The 21,320-nt window shown below is 36.3% G+C and overlaps 2 protein-coding genes across 2 annotated transcripts in view; one reads left to right on the top strand and one right to left on the bottom strand.

Moving 5' to 3' along the window:
- Positions 1-723, bottom strand: part of kif18a (kinesin family member 18A) — a 31,283-nt gene extending 30,560 nt beyond the window's left edge. The window contains exon 1 of the mRNA XM_024296233.1: positions 586-723. The gene's annotated coding sequence lies outside the window, so the exon portion shown is untranslated. The remainder of the gene's footprint in view (positions 1-585) is intronic.
- Positions 724-735: 12 nt separating this feature from the next.
- The window catches only part of mettl15 (methyltransferase like 15), a 53,056-nt gene continuing 32,471 nt past the window's right edge, over positions 736-21,320 (top strand). The window contains exons 1-2 of the mRNA XM_024296234.2: positions 736-874; positions 3,501-3,739. Coding sequence (XP_024152002.1) covers positions 3,512-3,739 — 228 coding nt within the window. The 5' untranslated portion in view covers positions 736-874; positions 3,501-3,511. The remainder of the gene's footprint in view (positions 875-3,500; positions 3,740-21,320) is intronic.

Here is a 21,320-nt window from a genome sequence, read left to right on the forward strand (position 1 = left end):
ATACATAATAATAAACATGGAGCAAAAATGTTTTCCTGTTTTCATTAAAAAAACATATTTTAAAGAAACTGTGTTTTATGAAAATACAAATTTCAATACACTACCATAATGCTCCTTTTTGAAGAAAAAAAAATATCAAACAAAACCACTAATGTAAAACGAAATAAAATAAATAAGAGAACGTTTTGTTGACACCCCCTCGTTAAGAATTCACGTTTTACATTTTGCTAGTTTGGGCTCTTTTTTCAATAAAAACGGCTAGTACACTTCTAATGCTTTGCTATTTCTGTTTGAATGAATAGAACATGACAGCAATATAACTTGATCAAATGGTAAATTTCGTGTAAGACGGTTAAAAAACCTTATATAGAAGTCACAGTCTCACGATTTGTGTATGTAAGAAACTGATTATTAAAATAATAAAAAATAGGTGAACAGAACTTTTATATGATCAATCAAAGGCACGTCCTGTGACGATCATCATATCCTTAAAGTTCGGGTTCAGTGCTAATCGAGTAGCATTTTCCAACGGCACACTAGTTTCTCTATCATTGTTTCCAAGCGATATGAACGAATGTGTCTCACCTTTCTTTTCCACTAGCGGTTGCTTTTCATGTTACGCCTATGTCCGTTTTGTATTTTCACCTGACACATGAGTCAAGCAATAATATCAATAACTTCGAAAAGGGAAAAAAATATGACTAGCAAGTGGTCGTTAGCACAACAAGCGCCAATATTTTCAAAAAACAAGCTCTCTTCCTGGCTGGAAGCTGATTGGCTGAGACCCGACTGACGCAAAAGCAGACCTAAGTAACGTACGGTCAACGTCACGCGATACTTGGAGGAAGGTGGAGCCACATTGAGGTTCACTACGGTAAGGTCCAAAACAGTATTTGAAGTAGTTGGCACGGTTTTGAACACCACAGTGAGCTAACATTGATCTGGTTTGGGTCAACGCGTACAGAGAACCGTTTTTAGGTGTTAGCTAATTATGTGTATTGCTAATATCAGTCAAAAATGGAAGCTAAGTTAGCAACAACGTGTGCTAAACCCCTCAGTTTTCCAATTGAGTTCAGTCAGTGATGCTGCGTTGATGTTACTAATGCCAAGTGAGATCAGTGCTGGCTGTGTAGACCCATGCTTGTGACAAACGGATTTCTGAACAACGAACATTAAGAAAAATCCTGTCCCAGCAGACTGTGTCAATGCTTGCAGGGAGACAGACACGTGCTTCATACACAAAGTCATCCTTTGAAGCAGTTTTCCCACCAACAAACCACACGTTTTTCAGTCAGGCGTTATACACCTGGCTTTTTCACGTGCTGCTGTGAAGATGACCTGTATGCAGGACCTAGCTTAAAATGTAGCACAAAACACATTCAAGAAGACAATTCAACAAACATATCAACTATTTGTTCCTAAATGGCAACAGATCAGATTTAGAGTATTGCCCCAGGAGTGAATTGCCATGCAAAAGTTCAATCCCAACATATATATAAGATGCAACAATAACGCAATCAGGAATAGATGTACAAATATTCAGAAACTAAATGTGAGCATTAACATTTTTGTCCAAAATGTGTCCAGTGCAAGTATGGATGAAAAGGAGGTGAACTTCATAAGGTGACTGAGTGATGGTATCAGCAGGGTTATCTGGTGTTTATGAGTCCAACTTCAGAGAGAAGGAAACTGTTCTCTGGGTCCTAATCTGGACCTCCTTCCTGAAGAGAGGGGTTCAAAAAGACAGTCAAGGGTGAGAAGGGTCTGCTGTAATCTGTTGTGGATGTCTCAGAGTCCCCGAGCTGTACAGGTCCTGAAGGGAATGAAAGCTACAACAGATCACATTGTCAGCACAACAAATGACACAGCAGCTGTATTTATACTCCAAATTATGAAAAAAAAGGACATAAGCCGTGGCCACCGCATGCTTTTGAAGTTGATATATATATATAATAATACATTTTCATACACCACAATCTAAAATTTCAGTTTTAGAATTATTACTTTCCAAGAACTATATATCATATATATATATATATATATATATATATAAAGATTATTGGCTTACAAAATCCCATCTGTGCCTTTTTAAAATGGCTTTCCTGGGTTGGATTTGTGACCTTCATATTGCATTTTACATTTGTTTTAATAGGTGTTTTCTTTAATTTAGTTGACATGTATGCCACAAAATTAACCAATCACAAGATAAGTTCTGCTTGGTCTCAATTCCATCCAATCAAGGCGCCTCATTTATCTAACTCAGTACCAGGAGCCAAACACTGTTTTTTTACCCCTCTTTTGTGGTTCTCTGGCTTAAGATAAATAAGAATGAGAAAATAAGTAATTTAAAATTGATGTAATTTTAGTTAATCAGATTTGTGATTTTATGGTTGCAGTGTAAATTTGTTAATATTGCACAAATGTAAAAGGTCTTGTCCTCTCAAATGTCGAATAAAGAGCAGAATATTGTTAAAAAGTTTGATCCTCTTACTAGAACAAGTCTGAAGCACATATTGTCTTACTCTGCACTACAATGTTTAGTTGCTATCCAAAGGGGAAGTGCTAAAAATATGTATTTGTACATAATTTATACACTTTTTCCTGTTCTGTTCTTAAGGAAGTCATGTTTATTTTCAGTTTAACTGCAGTAGTAAGTAGATAAAAGAATAACGGCCCACCAAATCAGACTTGTTAAAAACTTTTCATTGGAGTAATGATGCTGCAGGGCTGACCCCATGTGACACAGGGTGTCTTCGAAAAGGAAATCACAAGTGCCTTTGTGTATTGCAGATAGTTATTTTTAAAAACTGTACATTATGTTTGCAGTTTAGGAAGTTTTTATGTCAAAACTGCCTTTATTTTAAATAAAGTTATATTCTATTCTATTGTGCCATCATCAGAGGAGTATTGCCTTTGCTCTTCTGAAGAAAAATAGACATGTTAAATATTGAAAACCAATAATAAATAGATTTTTTTATACTTATAAAACCTTTCCAACTTTTAAATATGCTTTTTCTCGTTTAAGTCATTTAAACTTCATATGGTGACAGTGATGGTTACTGCAAACTTACCATATTATTTATCACAAATATAGTTTCTGGAAGAATTTTACTGTTGAACATTTTAAAATGTAAACATTCAAAATCCTAATTTTCCACAGAAAGCTGGCACCAATATCCTCCTGCCTGTCTGCATTTTTTATGTTGACCTAAAAATGTTTTAAGTTTTAAATGATTCATTTAAAACTTGCTTAGTTGTCTGATCTCATTAATATTGTAAAATGCTATAAATGCATGTAGAAACTGTGCTTTGTAACTGTCTCCAATAATAACATAGTAAAATGATAGTAAAACATACTTCAGAACTTATGTGGACAGAACTGATCTAGATCAGTTCTCAAAAAGGGAAACATTTACTGTGAGATCATGAAATTTGCATGTTTTTATTAGCATCAACATGCTACATTTCCTTCTAAACTGTGTTTTTTTTTCTCTTTATAGATCATCTTAAAATGACCATTTTTCACAATAGTGCGATGATCCGAAAAACCAAAGTGAGTGTGTGGAGAGCATGGAGGACGCTTACAGTACGCCTGCAGTGCTCCTCTGTTAGTTCATCTGCTGGACCTGCTTCTCTGGACGGATCAGGCAACGCATCCTCCGTTTCATCTGAAAAACCTCTTCATACTCCTGTCATGGTTAAAGAGGTGCTTCACTACTTAAATATTCAACCAGCTCAGGTATGTCATCTTTGTGTGTGTCACTCTTTTTTGTGCATTTTACTCAATAAGTTGGCGAATAAGTCAAAGCAATCACACTTGGATGATTACGGTCCAATAAGTGGAAGCAGTTTGAATTTTGTTAAGACTGGTGACCACACTATGTGGTAATAATAATGTTCACTTTGTATTACTTTGATGTAGAAAAACAAAGTGGGCTGAACTTTATTAAACTAAAATGTAATTTGATTAGGCATTAACTCTTGTTTACTTGTTTGTTTGTACACATATTTAATTTACGCTTGATTAGCTTGAAAAAATACAAGAAACCTGGAAAACTTGACCTGCACTGTTCAGTACCAGATATTTATCTGAGTCACACTGGTTGAAGTTTTGGCTAAAAGTTCAATTTTAGGTCAGTGAATTGGATCGTTTAAAATGAACCAATACCGACTATGAATTGTATGGGCATTTATGATATGTATCAGATTGTAGTTAAAATGAATTGTTACTCCCCTATTACACAGCGTTCACACATAAACATATATCTTGTTCTATTTATCAAGGATTTGTGGAACATCACTTTAGAATTGTATGTGAAACTAAAAACAAGCACAAACTGCAGCCTTCGCATGAGGAGTCCATGTGCGCTGCGGTTTTGCCAAAGATGGTTTGTAATGACAGCTGGAAAGGTTGCACAATAACATTTCAGCTCAGGAAAACAGGTATTATAGAAATCGAAATAGAAATGTTGTGAGTATTTGTCAAAAGGAAATGTAGTTAGAAAAACTATAACAACACCAGATGAGACTGAGAGAAGTTGATAAGAAGAGAAATGGATCAATCACAGCATGTTTGCCGTAAAATGCACACTATTTTGTGCGCACAAAGTTTTAGTGAATCAGACCTTACGTGTGCAGTGTGAGGACATACAGTATTTTCACAGCCTGTTATAAGTTTTCTAGAGAGCAGAAAATCCTATTCCAATCTCTAGGTTTACTGTTACTTATCCAGAAACAATCAGTCATTAACATGCACTGAAAACCCCATCACAGATGGCACACATTTCTGTCCTGGAAAGCAATACCTTTTGTTTTTCCAAAAAGAGTCACTCCACCCTGAAGATAATGCCTGCATCGTATCAGTAAGAACATGAGGTCATTAGAGCTGCACAAACATTAACTTCAGTCTACAGCTACCCAAATCTGTGCACATGTTTGTTGTTTCACATCTGCTGGAAAACATGATGTTTGACCTACATGGAGATTGTCATCTTAATTCAAAGTGTGGCGTCATGGTAAATTCACTGCCTTTGAACTTTTAATTCCCTCTGGATTACATTAACTCAACATAAAACGCGCGACTATAAATTTGAAATAAACTGCTATATTTTGCATGTTTGTTGTGTAGTTCTAAAGAAACCACGAAAGTTTGTACATACCAGAATTTATCCATCTATAATGAAGGAAATTGAGGCGTGGAAAAACATTTGTGGAAAAAAAGAGAAATGTGGTTGTACAGACAAGAAAACTGCAGCATGATTATCAATGCCAGACATGAAATCAGTCATTCAGATGCTGTGAACCTACAGTCTGTCATCAATCAGAACAAAATCCCTATTTACTAGGGGTGTAACAATTGATTGATTTAATTGATGAGTTGATTTATATTTCTGTCTGTGACAACTTACTTAATTGAGTTGAATCATATCAACCTCAACCATTATAAAATTGTTTCAAAATGAAAAAAAATTGGATTTTTTTTTTTGTTTTTGGACGTGTTCTTTACGGTAAAGAAGGGTCTTAGCCAGGGGTGGCCATACAGCGGCCCAGGGGCCATATGCGGCCCATAAAACTATTTAATCTGGCCTGCCAAAATGGAATAAATTATGCTGAGAATCTTTATTAATGTTTTATTTTCTCCGTATTTCTGGTGTCTCTCTATAGATGGTACACAAAAAAATTGACCTTTGTTTTAGCTGTTTTGCATTCATGTGTGTTTTCTGAGTCAAATAGTCATTTTTTTTATCTTTCGAACACCACATGACCGCAGCATTTCTCTAAGCTTGTGTTTCAAGTCAAAAAGTTTGCCCACTCCTGGTCTAAGGGCAGGTTTACCCAGTTTAGTTTAATCCATGTGTCAAAGTCAAGCCCGGGGGCCGGATCCGGCCCTCTGGGTAAACATATCCGGCCCTCCAAATTATTTTATTTTATTGTTAATAATGGCCCGATGTTATCTTGTGCTTATTTCTAACTTGTATAATTTTGACACAATTTATGTTTTTAATGCAGAGTAAAATATTGAAAGATATTTGAGGTTTAAGTTGACTTATTCTGGAAAAAATATCGCTGCCTGTTTTTATACATTGTAATGTAAAAATTTAAGTTTTGAAAGTTTAGAAAATTTAGTTTTAGTGTGTTCAATAAATGTTTTTCATGTTCGGCCCACGAACTAAGGTCTGTTTTGGCTTTTGGCCCCCTGTGTAATTGAGTTTGACACCCCTGGTCTGTTTAGTTTGGTATAGTTTAGGAATCAGCTATTGTTTATTGTTTATGACTGGTTTATGTTTTAGTACAATTACCGGTGTGAAGCCCGTTGAGATAACTATGTTGTGTAATTGGACTATATAAATAAAATTGAACAGAATTGAAAATTAATTCCAATAAAAATTGGAAAGTACCATTCAGATTGAGTCATGGTTGGTTTATTTTACTATAACTTAAAAATGGCCAAATACCATCCCAGTGGACATCCACCTGTGATGGCAGCAAAAAATGATCAAACCATCATTACAATTTGTTGTGTGGAAACACTTTAAGTTTTGCAAAGTCATGTGACCACACAGTGTGGTATGGTGTTCCAGTAATGTTTGATTTGCATTGTTCTGATGTGGAAAAGCAACAGTGGACTGAATTTCCTGAAACTGAAATGTGAATGGATTTGATATTGATCCTTTACTTGTTTGTTTGAACACATTTTAACGTGGCTACTGTTGAAGCCTGTTGATTGGCAGAGGGTCATTATGACCAAAGAAAGCATCAAGAAAGTGGCTGTATTCCTCTTTGCCATCTGCAGATTTATCTTAAACAACATTAAATGCTTTCTACAAAGTACCAAAAGCCAAGCGGAAAAAAAGAGCTTCCATTGTTGTTGTTGTTAGCTTCACCCAGCATGCACTGTGGTGGTCCAACTTTTAAATGAACTTCGCCTGAATTGCCTGGTCCATTCTAAACTGGACTGGGCCATGATTTACCACTTAGTGGAAACAACAATACTACACTGGCTTGTCTTCAAGAAATACAAAGAATCTGGAAAACCTCACCTGTACTGTTCAGTACCAGGTATTTTATCTCTGAGTCACACTGGTGGAATTTTTGGCTGAAAATGTCCTGGATCGATTTTAAGTCAGTGCATTATATTGTTTAAACTGAACTAATATCGACTATGAATCGTATTGTCAACCAGAAATTATGATATGAATTGATTTGTTGTTAAAATAAATTACTACACCCCTAATATTCACTGCTTTACAACAATCAATCAGAATGACATTGGCAGACTCTGTATATCGCTGTTAAAAATTTGACATCAGAGGTGATAAGAAATGACTTTTTTATGATTTTTTTTTTTTGATAAAATATGTCAATAAAGTCTTAAATGAAAAAAATAGATATGGCTACATTTATGGTAAAATATAAACTTAGTATTTAAAAGTGATCAAACATGACTTGGTTATATGTGTGGAAACAGTTGTCTTAGTGTATAAATATACTCTCTATTGTTTCTCTTTCAAGCTGAGTATAGCGTTGTTCTTTGGATGGAACTGGCCTCAGAGAGAACGTCCATGCATAACGATGTGCTCGTGAACTGAACAGGTTGCCAGTTTCTTGGCTTTCATTAAAAGTATGCACTACCGGGCAGATGGGCATGAGTCAAAAAGCCTTCTGGTGTGGCAGGCAGCTTCGAAAGAGAAAGTAATATCCTCTGTATATAATGCATGGTCAAGGCAGGTGGGGGCCATGGGTCAACAACTTAGTCAGGAGTTGTGCCACTGTAAGGCTGTTGGCAGGAGACAGGGTGCTGCGTCGCTCCTGCCTGAACTTTAGCACTTCTTAACTCCTCCGCTGTCCGCCCATTTGCCAACTGTCCCAAGACAGCTTGCCAATCAGATGCTATTAAAAACAGTTTTAATGGTTTTATTTATTCCTTTGGTCTTGCATGCTGCAGACTGTGAGTAATGAGTATAGCGTTCAGAGAAGGGGGTTTATGTCAGCAATGTTGCATCCTTACAGTTGTTTGTTTTGCACTAATTTCATGGAGAACATATGCCTCCCTGCATCTATGACAACGGTCTGTTGGCAGTCCTTTTAGGGTGCCGACATGTTGACATGTTACATACTAGCTAAATGCTGCGACTTCGTAGTTCTGTCGCAACATACACACGCTTTGTTCCTCTCGGTTAAGCAATTAAAAATCGGAGTTCTGTCACGACTCCAACTGAGCTGTCATTTAAGCACTCACATTTGTGGCAGTTGAGTGATGGTGTCAATAGCAGATCAGCTGCAGTGAGGAGGAAAACCTGCCCCGTCACACACATTTCCACACAATTGCTGATGAGAAAAAAATGTAATAAAATAAGAGATTGGTTAATATGCCGTTTCTCATCAGCTAAAGAAGCATATGCATGAATGGAGTGGTTAGGCAAGTGGGTGTCGGTACAAAATTAGCTGTTTAATGTCATTAAATGAAGCCACTTAATGCGCTGCATGCTCCTGCATTTAGTGTCAGTCTGTGTTTTTCGGTGCAAATAACCAAACTGATGCGTTTGATTTAATTTTCCAAGGTTTCCCAATGATCACTACATCCGTTGATTTGTATGTTTATGGAATATAATGTGATGATGCAATGAGTTGTAAAGGGAAAAAAAGTCAACCCTTAGAGCTACTTTTGAGATTCAGGCTGGAAAGGCCTTCAGAACTGCAACATTGACACAGTTTCCATGCAATTCTGAGCAAACCCCTTTCTTCTGGGGATCTGTGCTGCAGAGGCAGAGTGGTCAACCTCTGATAGGAGGGTCTGAGGTTCGATTTCCTCTACCCTGTGTCTAAGTGTCCCAGGGCAAGACATTAAACCCCACATTGATCCTGACAGTGAATGTTTAAATGTGTGTGTGAATGGGACTTTAAGTGTATAGGATTTTTGGGTAAAAAGTGTAAAAAATGAATTAAAAGTGTACACAATTATCAAATTTTAATCACAATATTTCATAGTAATCTTAACAGCTGGGACTAAAGTCTATTTTGTCCCACTATTCCCACTAGATTATTCTTTATAGGCCTATTCTTGTTCTTCATTTTGCTCCACTGTGACAAAAGGTCAAAATAATACTAATTTCTTTAGCTAATTTTCACACTTTAGGACAGACGTATTCTGTCATCTTTTAATTTATTGCATTTTTTTAGTATTTCTGCATTAAAATTCCATTATTAGCACTTATTATTTTGAAGGCTATTCACATATTTGTTGTTTCCATACCATGCAGGAGATCAAGCAACAATGTTGGATGAAAAGAGCCCTAAACTGTACTTGGGCAGTTTTCCCACAACTGATTTCATAAGGATACACTTATAATATTTTCCAAAAAGTCTGGATTTGAGCAACATTAGACTTGCTCTTTATGGATTTAATGTTCTTTCTGCATCTCTTTCACTTCTGGTGCAGTGCAATATTGCTCGCCATTTTTGTTACACCAGTATTATTATGTTGGGGGTGTGAAGGGCTGTAAGCTAGCGAGAAATCAGGTAAAAAGACAGCATTCGTTTATCGGTGATGGGAAAAGGAGGTCGGGTTGCTCCCCAACGTTAGTCCTGCGTACAACTCAGAGGCAATTTTCTAAAACAAAAACTTTTGCCGCTCTGCAGAAACTATGTCCTGGAAAACAGCACAATTTTTTATTATTTTGGTTTAAAATGACATAATCATAATTAATAGACCACTATGAACACATCTAAAATGGATTAAAAGATGATGATAGTAGGTCATTAAAGCTCTAAAGTGTCTCCAAAAGCTTAGTGGAGAACAAAGTAGGTAGAGCAAATCCAACTGCAAAAGAAACTTTAAAATTTCACTTAATTAATAAAAAAAAATATAGAAAAAATATTTATTTTTGAAAATCTGTCAATTAAAATGTTTTTCTTATCAAATTTAGGAATCACGTGGGTTGAATTTTCTTTCTAAATACCATTTTTTTTCCTAATCAAAGATTATTATCAATCAGTTAATTATGAGACTTGTACAATGAATATCACATCATCACCAAATGCTTTGCAATATAATTTATTTAATTTCAAATTAATTTCTGAAATAGAATCTTTCTTTTTATGTCACCATTATTTACTAAACTTTGAAATTATGTAATTCAAAGACACCCCTGATACTCCATACATCAGAGCACTAAGATGTGTTTTAAAGGCTTTGTTCCTATTAATCTGGTGACAGGGGACCGCTGATTGCATCTCTGTTTATTTTATACCCAGTCACAGAGTCGCAAAACTGCTGCTTCCATTTAAGTGTGACGACAGTTTCTTCTCTGAATGATTAGTTTGAATGCAGTAAAAGCACCTTGTATGTGCAGGTTCATTTGTGCTTTTCTCACTTTTTGTCTGTCTTAGCAAAACTAGCGTCTTGAACAGGGTATCTCCAACACCCCAGGCCAGACATCCGTGACATTAAATATTTATTTCCATTGTCCCTGGGGGATTTATTTATAAGTACTACAGATCAATTAAATATTGAACAATGACGCTCATTCTGCTTTAGTTCTTTTTTTGAGACCTCTTTTAGAACCTAAAAGACCTATTATTAGCAGCGCTGGCAAATCCAGAAATCCTATCAGTTACTTTGTTGAGCTGTCAGGCAGTGCTGACCTTTTACTAACAGAAATTATTACAAAATTGTGACAATTCAACTGCCAAGATATCCTCAAATTTATGAAGTGAGGATAGTGAGATCTGGCGGAACTGACCTTGACGGTGCGAGCTCCGGGACGTTAAGGTGAGGGGTGAGGTGCTGTGGAGCTAGCAAATCCTGCAAGCTTTAAGCACTGTTGAGGAAAAACCAGCAAATCAGAATTTACTTTATAGGCATAAATGTTTAAAGAAAAAAACATTTATATTTATTTTTCATTGATTATAGCGTCAAGACTTAAGTAGTAAATTAAATACGTGGATAAAAAAGGCCTGAGCAGTTCTTGACTGGTGCAAGCCACTTGTGTTAGGGACCTCCTCCAGAGTAGATTAATGAGCCATCAGTTGTGAGTCCAAAGGAGGAACTCTGTGCTTCTGTAGAAGTGAGCCGACTTACATTTCAGCCTCAACACACTCCCCCTTGTGGAATTAATGAGGCCATAAGTCTTAAATGCACCGTTTTATATTAATATTAGTGCCTTTTTACAGTTGAACATTTTTATGCACATCCATCCGCCTTTCAGATCACATTGGGGTAAAAAATGACTGCATGGGGCAGTTAAACAGGTGATAGAGAACAAGTGGTTGCAACTATAAATTGTAAAAAAAAATTAAGACGTTTTTGGAATGAAAATTAAGTTCCTAAAATAGAAAATAAGGTTTTTAGTTCATCTGCAAAAGCATAGTTGGATGTTTGAAATGATAAAAAAAGAATTAGTAGAATTTGTATTTTTTTTAATGTGTTTTTTGTTTTTCACAGTAAACACTTATTGAAATGAGGAATTTTAGAGGAGTCTAAAGTTTATTGATTGCTCATTCTGTGCATAAAATTATCATAAAAAACATCTTTGTGAAAAATGAGCCTAAAAATAGTTTTGGAGTTAAAAAAAATGCATGGATAAAGTAGAATTTTGTGTTTTCAAAATTGGATTTTTGTTGGAAACAATGCAGACTCTGAACATGCTAATAAGTCATGGTTAAATATGGCGTTTCTGAGAGTCAAAGTGTGCATGGTTAATCTGAAAAGTTTCTTTATTTGGACACACACTGACTGAATACACCGGTGCACAAGGTCAGCGATAGCTTGTTTTCTTCATCTCTTCTGCGATGGCATATAGTAACAACAAATCTTCCTCCTCCACTTTAAACACATGGTTCCTCCGCCTCCACCATCACCTCAAAGCTGCCATCGCTGCCGCTGTCGTGGTGCCGCGGCGGTACTGTTGTGTTTTCGCTCGTTTCTTCAATGCTTTAGGGCCCGTATCCTGTGCTGCAGTAGGACGGCGCTTCCAGGACTTCCTAGAAATTCTAGGCTTGAGTTTCTCAAGAAGGATGAAACATCATGGGCAGAAGGACTTTTGTTCTCACTCTTGCCACCCAGAAAGGAAGACAAATGTGTATTTTTATTTTTATATTTAAAGAGCGTGTTAAAACCTCAAGGAAAAATGTTCCGTTCTCTAGAATGTGATTAGAGTTCCAAACTTTTTTACATTGGGGCTAAACTTTTTAAGCAATGTGAGATAAAATTAACTCATTTTATATGGAATCGTATTCAAAGCATTAAAATGTTTATAATGAAGTTTGAACAAATGTGAACTAAGATATGATGTAACTTTAATCAGGATTTTTTATTTTTTTTTAATTTTCTATTCCTCTTAAAAAAACAGGCACAATCCAAATATCAAGTCAGTAATGGGGACCAAATTTTGACTAGTAGCTTGGAGTATCACATACTTTGTGGAAAATACATATTTTGGTTAGTGTACTTATAATGTATTTTTTGGCATCAGAAATCGACCCGGTTTTGAGTTAAAAAGTCTCCAAACGACTTCATGCTCGCTCCCTAACTTCTGTTCTCCTGCAGCCGCAAGGGGGAATTGCCTTTGTGAATACAAGATGATGTGTAATTTGATCTTGTCTCTTCAAATTAGTTAAACGCCTCATTGCTGAAACAGCCCTGCAGTAATGAGTTAACAGTAAGTATGTAAGGCAGAAAAGGTAACCTAACCTGAAAGATGCAACTTTAGGTTGGTGTTTTTTTTCTGTTGTCAAAAACTTCTCACTGACTTCTCTCTATTTTTTTTTCTTAACGGTTTAGAAAAGTCTTAAATTTAGTTTTAAATCTGACACTGTCTCGGGAGGGGTTAATGGTAAGCAGAAGAAAAATTACAATATGTGAAAATATAGAAATATTTAACATTTATCAAACTAAATATAGACTTTTCATGTTTGTGAGGATGTGTTTTATTTGTTTAATTATTGGAAAACTCATGAAATAGTTAAATTTTAAAAGTTTTTATAAGTTTTTATTTGTTTAAGACAGGAAAAAGACTAAATCTCATTCATATAATAATAATTGTAAAAAATCATGTTTTCTGGAAAAAAAGTACAAAAAAAATAACAATTTACAATATTTTCTTGATCCTGTGCATCCTCCTTTTTTCTGCTTTTTTCTTTACACCCCATTTTTTAGGAGCACTGAACACTGAAAGGGGAGGCTGGTAAATAATTGATCCTTGTAATTAAACACTCCAGCCAGAGATGCTGGGGCTGATTGACGGCCAGATATTAGACCCTTGTCTCGTAAGGTTGCAAGTTTAGTCTGAGGTTATCAGTGGCCAGAAGAGTCTTTCTCCCTCCCTGCCTCATTACTTTCATGAGTAGAACATTTCATAGTGAAGCAGGGGGAGGGGGTGTGGTGTGAAGACAGTCTGGGACTTCATTAGCCAAATGGGGTGCCTCGGTCTACGGAGCGCCAAATCGTTCAGCCTTACTGAGCAGTCGGTGTTTTTGTGGACACTTTGCCATGCTGTCCTGGAGATTTTTTTTTCTTCATTTTTGGTCCCTTTGGTCACTTTCAGTTTTCATTGTAAGCCAACTTGAATAGCAAAGGTTTTTCCTACTTAAGCACAAGTTATGTCTCGTAGCTCAGCGCCTTCCAAAAACACTTTAAAATAACGAATATTTGTTGCAGCCTCACCGTCTAACTATGAAAGTTTTATTAAAAAAATATATTTAAAATGTTTCTTACTATATTAAACGTGTGGGTGGGTGTTTTTTGGAAAAAAAACTGCAGAGAAGAACTAAATGTGTTAGAGACACATGGTACACATGGTACACAAAACATAAAGAAGCAGTGACAGGCCAGTGTTTGCATGAAGCTGTGATCCTTCATGCAGTTGTGTAACTACATTCATATGCATTCAGTAATGCTAAGTAAAAATATACACATGGACTCGCACTGAATTGATACTATCACTGCTGGTTTTATTGCCATATTTACATTTTTCCCTGCTGCATGTGTGTGGGTATGCTAATCACATAGATGCCCTGTGGACAGCTGGATTGAGATGACTCATTCTTAGCAACGCATCTTCATTCTCCTCATGTGTGTGAGAGAGTTAGTGAGGTCCAGCAACATTAACGGCCATCTTTCATCAAGTACATTCACAAAATCCTAGAAAGGTAGGTACTGTTGATTCATTTTTTAATTTTATTTCACAAATGTAGTGAGCAGGTCAAAATCTACACTATTATTGATAAGAAATCCTAATTTTTGAAATAATTAGATTATTTATTGGGTGAAGGATTCCTTTTTTGTAATATTTTTATTTAAGTATGAGTACAGAAACATTTAAACTAGATATAGACATAGATTACTGAGAGAAAATAAAGTAAATCATAAAAACTAGCTGTAAAATGTTTTTTTTTAATAGACTTTGGTATAGGGCTGAGTTAATAAAATCAATTAATTGATTTGAATCAATTTAAGCCTAATAGATCAATAATCGATTCATAAAAAATCTAAATTGATTTAGCATATAAAACTTAAGTCAGCTAGCTTGATGCTTGACGTGACGTTCAATGGAATTTCCCATAGGACAGCTTATGCTAACGCTCAGTTGACTTAAACATACATTGCTGACTAAATGGAACATCTTTATTTACCCACTGGTATGGATTTTCTTAACTCTTTTAAGGAAATAATTTTTAAAGTAGCCATTTGTGGTCTTAAACATAGTGTGATCGCCACCTAGTGGCCAAACTGAAACGCCCTCCAGGAAAAGCAGAAAAAATGTTTACAATGATCTGAAAATTTTTGTGAGAGCTTCTCCTTTTGAGAAACCATTAACACTGTATCCTGTTAACAATCTCATTGTTTTACTAATACGTTTTACATTATGTGAACTGTATCAGATTATTATAAATACATCCAAATCATATAGTAGATTATTAATGTATTTCTAAACAAATGTGTTTAAATGTGTAAGCTCAAAATTGAAATGAACTGAAGAATCGAAAGAATTGAAAAGAAAATTGGAATTGAATCAATTCAGGCTCTTGTAAAATGAACCGAATTTCTGGAGATTATAATCAGTCCCCACCCAACTTTGTCCAGAACAATGTCAGTTACCGATCTAGACTCATGGGGATCTTTTTCCAGAAGATAATTATCCCCTGTGATCATCTTCTTCAGCGTATCAGGATTTTTTTTCATCTGCTTCTGATTCAGCTGATGACATTTCTCCATGCAAGGGCAAAAATGTAATACAAGCGTCTTGAGTTGTCTGAGTTTTTGTGACGAACCGAAAGAGTCATGTTAGTGAAAAAAACACAAATAAAGAAACATGAATACATGGGGAAACACTGTATTCAGGTGTGTTTTAAAAACTGTTGGAATTCCAATAATTTTTGTTCGTCAGTTTAAAAAGTGGTATTTGAATGTCAAATAAAAGCGTTGCATTTAGATTGAAACATTTCAAGCCTTTCTCTGCACACATAATTCCCTTCCAAAGCCATTAATATTAGAGACATGCCAAACACACTAGGACATGCCATTTTCCATTTCTGGTAAACATACCGACTAGTCAAAATCTTTTGTTTCACATAGATTTATGTTTGAACATCAGAAGAGGATTATGTGTTTTCTTAAAGAGGTGTTCTTCCCAATACAGTCAACCAGCATTCCTAAGATTAAAAAGAGGCATTTTTTGTGTTCATTAAGGCACAGCAGCTACTTGAAATACTTCTTAGCTCAGTGAAAGAAAAGTTCTATGTGTTGAAGTTTGTAAGGAAGATAAATAGGAAGTCTGGCCATTTACACTGACCTTCATATTCTTTTGAATTACAAATGCAACACATGAATGCGGTGTTTTAATGCCTGTGGTCCTTTTGTTTGTTAGTCTGAGTAACTCATTAATTAATTTGTCATTTTAGTAGCTTCTCCTCTGTTTTTATTTTCTTTTTTTTTAAATGCGTCCCTCACAACTCGCAATCTGTCATATCCATTGACGGTCTATGAGAACTGGGCACAGTATCCTCTCCTTCCTCATGTTCCACAGTATCCGCTGGTCATTATTTTTGTCAGAATAATCATTCTTGCTTTAATACCGTTTCTCTTTTAACATGGTCTTGATAAATGTTTTCTTTATCTCAAGTTATTCAAGTTATAAACTGGCCAATCAGATGCCTCAGTAAAAAGGTGTGGTGCCCGCTGCCCCTAAGTCGAATGTTCAAAACGTTTAAATGAGCCTGCTTTCAGTGTAATGGGTGGGACTTTCCAACAAGCTCACTCCTGATTAGAGAGAGTGGTTGTCATTGAAATGTTGACTCAGACCAACTCTGACCAATCACAGTTTACTAACGTCATCTGGTTCCAACATGGCGACGTCCGTATCATGGAAAAATTGTGTATGAATTGGCTTGATTTTGTTGGAACCAGAGATAAGGCATTTTCACAGTCACTTTTCACAGGCGCTTTGTCTATCTAAGATTAATTTCTATTTTTTTTTCTTCACTAGAGACAATTTATATATATGACTGCCATTTTTTCAGGAAGATCTTGCTTGATCCAGAACATTTCCTGTTTTTTTTAACTTAACAATAAGTTTTAACAATAAGTTTGGCCACAGTGTCACGTGTGAAACTTGTTCCTTATTTTCTGTTAAATGCACTTGCAACCATACGATCGGCCATCAGGATGATTTTGATTTGTTGCTCTTTATTTAAGTGCAAGCGGCTGGGTGGCTCAGTGGGCTAGGTGAAGGGCTGGCACCCAGGAGCCCTGGGTTCGATTCCCAGGGTTATCCACTGATCCCCACCCAGATTGGGTCCTTAGGCAAGACACTCGTCCAGTGTCTTGCCAGCTCGTCCACCACCCACAGTGGGATGAAGCTTGATGTGAAATGTCAAAGCGGTGAAAATCTTGTAAAACCTGCTCCAACCTTTTTGTTTTCTCATCTCTGTTCCTGTAAATGTCAGACAGCCAGTATGAATGCAGTTTGTCAGAGTTAGTTTGAAGTGGGAGGGAAATACCAAAAGAGATTTGGTTTGCTTTCACACTGCACTTTTGAGAGTGGACAGATGAGAGAACTGGCAGGGGAAACCACTCAGTTACAATTCTGTCTGTTTGGTTGTTGAATAACTGGAGGAGAGCATAGAGAAAAATAAATACATAAATAATGAATAAATATGAAATTAAATAAAAACCAATAAGAAATACTAGCTAATCTTACAAATTCTCTCTTTATTATCTTAATTGCATTCATTTTTTAGTCATTAACCCACTGTTATGATATTAATTAAACGTACTTCAAATACTCTCTGAAACTTGTGTTTTTCACTATTTTCTAAAAGCAATCAATTATACTGTTAGACCAGGCGAAGAAATGGTGAGCACTTCACTACATATGTAGATGCCAATTACGCCCTTTGATTTACTTCTGAGCTGTAAATCTTGTAGCTCATCTGTCCTCCTACTAATGCATCAGACGCCCATTGCTTTTACAGTCAAGATGTCCACTCGTCTTTGTTCCAAAGGAAATTGCTCTGAATTAATATTTTTAGTTTGTAGAAATATATTTTTTAGAGCTCTGTCTGCAGTGTTTCCGCAGAGGAAACTCTCACCAATAATTCTACATATCCTGCAGGCATCCAAGGTCCGTGCAGACTGACCATTGCCCTCGACAATCTACAAAGATTTACGAGACTGAAAACTTGTACCCAACACCTGGTCATAAATCAAACATTTTGTCATTTTAATTGTTTGTCAGTTTATTTTAAGTATAACATTTAAATTGATAATAAAGCCGCACCAGTCTGTCAGCTTCTTGCAGCGCAATCTGTGACCAAATAATTTTAAGAATGGATACAAAACAAGAACCTTTTGATTCTGCTTTTCACTTATCAAGCTTGGATTTATCACCTACTTTTTCCAGTTTAGACGTTATGAATCCTCCTTTCCAAACACAGAAATGCTGACATTGCTATCAGAATGGATACAGAGGTAACACCTTGCAGCAATTCCTCCTGATTAATGGGCCAATGCAATCTGGATTGCTCCCATTTACCCTGAAGTAATCAATGTGGGAGACACAATAGAAATGTGTGTGGGCTGGGGGGTAAATACAGGTGTGTCTGCAGAATGTTCAGTAACTTTTAGTTCAGCTGCTCTGGAAATAATACTAGAAAACATTCTTTGTAAATTGCAGGTAGTTAACAACTTATGGAAATAATGTGTGAAGCATTTAATTTACAGATATTTAATGAAAGGATCCATGATAACTTTGTCTAGAATCTGTTAGTAGAGATTCAGAGTAAAGCATCCAAGCATTCTCTCCTCTTCCCTCCTCCCTCAAGCCACCTCCACAGCCCCCACCCTCATTGCCTAGTTTCTTTCTTTCTACATAATGTGAACCTGGTCTTCAAACTACTGGAAGCATCATTTGAAATGCCTCTAGATGCCTTTTTCCTATTACTTAGCCTTCTACAGTGTGGCCTTCATTTGGCTTGATTCTTCTTTGCACTCCCTAATGGATGTGGCCCTATTTCTCTTTTGTCTTCTTTTGGTGACACGACATTCACCTTCAGGAGGGGGAAGCCATCTTTCCTGATGCTTCTTTACGTTTTGTGAATATAGTTTGAGGATTCTAACCCGCCTTTTGAATTTTGCCTGTGTTTTGTCTTTGGCTTTATGTGCGATGTATTGTTTCCTTGGCACACTATAGTGACAGCACTGTCACACTTTCAGTGCATGCACCAATGAAGCATGTGGTGATTTCAAAGGAATGCGGGGCATCGTTTTGACCTTATTTCATCTTTCTAGTTAAAACAAAGGAATAGCTGTTATCAGAATTTCCTATATTTACCAACTATTAACTGTCCTTTATTAGAACAGTATTAGAATAGTTTTTCTGTCATATGTTTAGCATTTTAAAAATAAAAATTATATAAAATGGGTTGTTTTGGTCAAAGAAATGCAGCTGTGAACTGTTGGAGAAATATGAAAGGCCAAGGTAAGAAATGAAAATGACTAAATCAGAGGTCAGCTTAAAAAATCTTCCCAAGACTTTGGGACTTTTGGGTTTTGAAAAGCAAAAAGGTGACTTAATTACCCCTTTGTAACAATAATTTAAAACCACTTGACAAAACAATGCTGCTACTTCAACTCAAAGTCTGTCTGAAAATCATGTTTCTTGAGTTTTTAACATGTATGTGTTGCATTTTATTATGAAAGAGAACAAATGTAATAAGAAATCATTTTGGTTTTGCATTTCTGATGATTTCTCCTTTTAAACTGCTGTCAATCAAACTGTCACAGAGAAGCTCTGTTTGAATTAATGAGCCTTCTTTACGACACAACAGCTCTGCTGCACATGTGCAAACCTCCTCATCTGGCCCGGCTAGCGTGGCTAGCTCAGGTGCCGAAGACGAAAAGATGACCAAATCAGCCATCACTGGATATTTTGTGTGAGTTTCATACAATACTTTCTGTAGCAGGGCTGCAAACGCTGGAAAATCTCCACAGACTTTCTTGGTGTGACCACGGAAATGTGAATGGCAGCTCATTTGACCGCAGTCTTTTGTAGTAAGTTCGGTCCATGAAGCTCTTCACTTCCTCGTCCGAGCTGACATCCGGCTCAAAACAATACGGCTGGACATTTCTGATATTGCTTGACATTTTTAATGTAGCAGCAGTGAAGATTTATGCTAGCGAGACACAGAGCTTTCATATTCAGACAGGGGAGATCAGGGGTGGGGCTACTCAGCTTAGCTCCAAAAGCTCCGCCCCTTCAGAGGATATTGTGGAAACAGAGGCTTCAGATCTACATGAAAAATGGCTTTTTAAGAAATTTAGGTTGTGGGATTTTGGTTAAAAACTTTATAATCATAACTAAAACACAACTGGGAACATTTTTTTAAATAAAAAAATTGTCATGGGGGACTTTAAGTAATGCATAAACAGTAGAACATGAACTTTGAAAACAAAAAATCATAAACCTGAAAGGCAACATTCATAGTTGAAATGCTCTAATTGAAGGGATCAAACAATCAAGTATCTATGAAGGTTTCTTGTTCAATATACACGGCTCTTAAGCTTCCCAGAACCTCTCTTCCCTGTCCAGAGCCAAATCATTAAAAAAATATGTATTTTGCTTGAAACACAGTTATAATGCAGTTTCTAAAAATGATCAGTCGGCTCTCATCTTCCTATTGAGAAGCATATGTTGTGCTCCTAACTGAGACCTGCTTATTAAAGTTCAGTTTTGTACAAAAAATGGTATTTCATCATCTGTTCAGATGTAGTAGAGTGAGTTCTCAAAGAGAAAGGAAGCAAGAGAGTCTAAACAAAACAAAATAAGCATTAATGCAGACAGTTTGACTCGGGGTGGGTGTGGAGAGGGATGACTCATACGGCAGGAGAGAGCCCTCCCTTTGCCAAACCATTCCTTGTCCAGTCAGTTTTCACACAGCTGTCACTCACTGCCTCCACATTCGATCTGCAGCTTCATTTGCAAAGGTTTAGGATATATACGGTATATTTTTTCTCCTTTTTTGTGCTAATGACCAGAAGAATAAACAAAAAAAGATTCTTGTCTTTTTGCTTTGAAGTCTGGAATGTGATTTTAGAAAAAGAAAAAAAAGTCTATGATTAAAGTTATTTAAAAATAATCATTGAACGATTTATTAATTTTCATTAATGGAACACATGGTGCATCTTAAACACACACATATCAAGTAATAGTCTTAAAAGTTTCCACTATGCTACAAGTGTTCTTGTCTCTCCAGAGGCCCCCGCAGCACCAGCGTGCTGTAAGACTTTTTAAAGTGGGCGGATACTTGACACAGGTTTTATGAACCTTTTCCATGAAGAGGAGATCAGGGACCGGGGTTCTCCTCTTTACAACCAGATTTTATTGAAAACCATAACAAATGTATCCACAGAACGGAGGCCAAACTAGCTTAATTTATCTGAAGGGTCTAGTGCGAAAATAAGAGACTGTATAAAAAAGGAGGCAGGAGGGGAAAGTAGAATGAAAAAAGGCCAGGATTGATGATAACTTGCTGTTTGAATGGAAAAGTACATCACTTTACATGACAACTTCAAATTGTTCTCCTTATACCAATAAGAATACAGAATTAACTGTCCAAATGTACTTTTTTTTTGCCTCCAAAACATTTGTCTATTAAGGTTTGTGTTTTTGTGATTTCCTTTTGCTTTATCAAGTAACATAAACCCAAACCATGTGACAATGTTGAGTGTCACCTAAGATCCACGCTTCAAAAATCAGCACCTTGGACAGCGGCAGTTGCATACTTTTGCACAAAATTCCTCTACCTGAGCTGAAGCAACAAAT

This window comes from Oryzias melastigma, linkage group LG3, assembly GCF_002922805.2.
Source record: "Oryzias melastigma strain HK-1 linkage group LG3, ASM292280v2, whole genome shotgun sequence".
In the NCBI taxonomy this organism is placed as follows: Eukaryota; Metazoa; Chordata; class Actinopteri; order Beloniformes; family Adrianichthyidae; genus Oryzias; species Oryzias melastigma.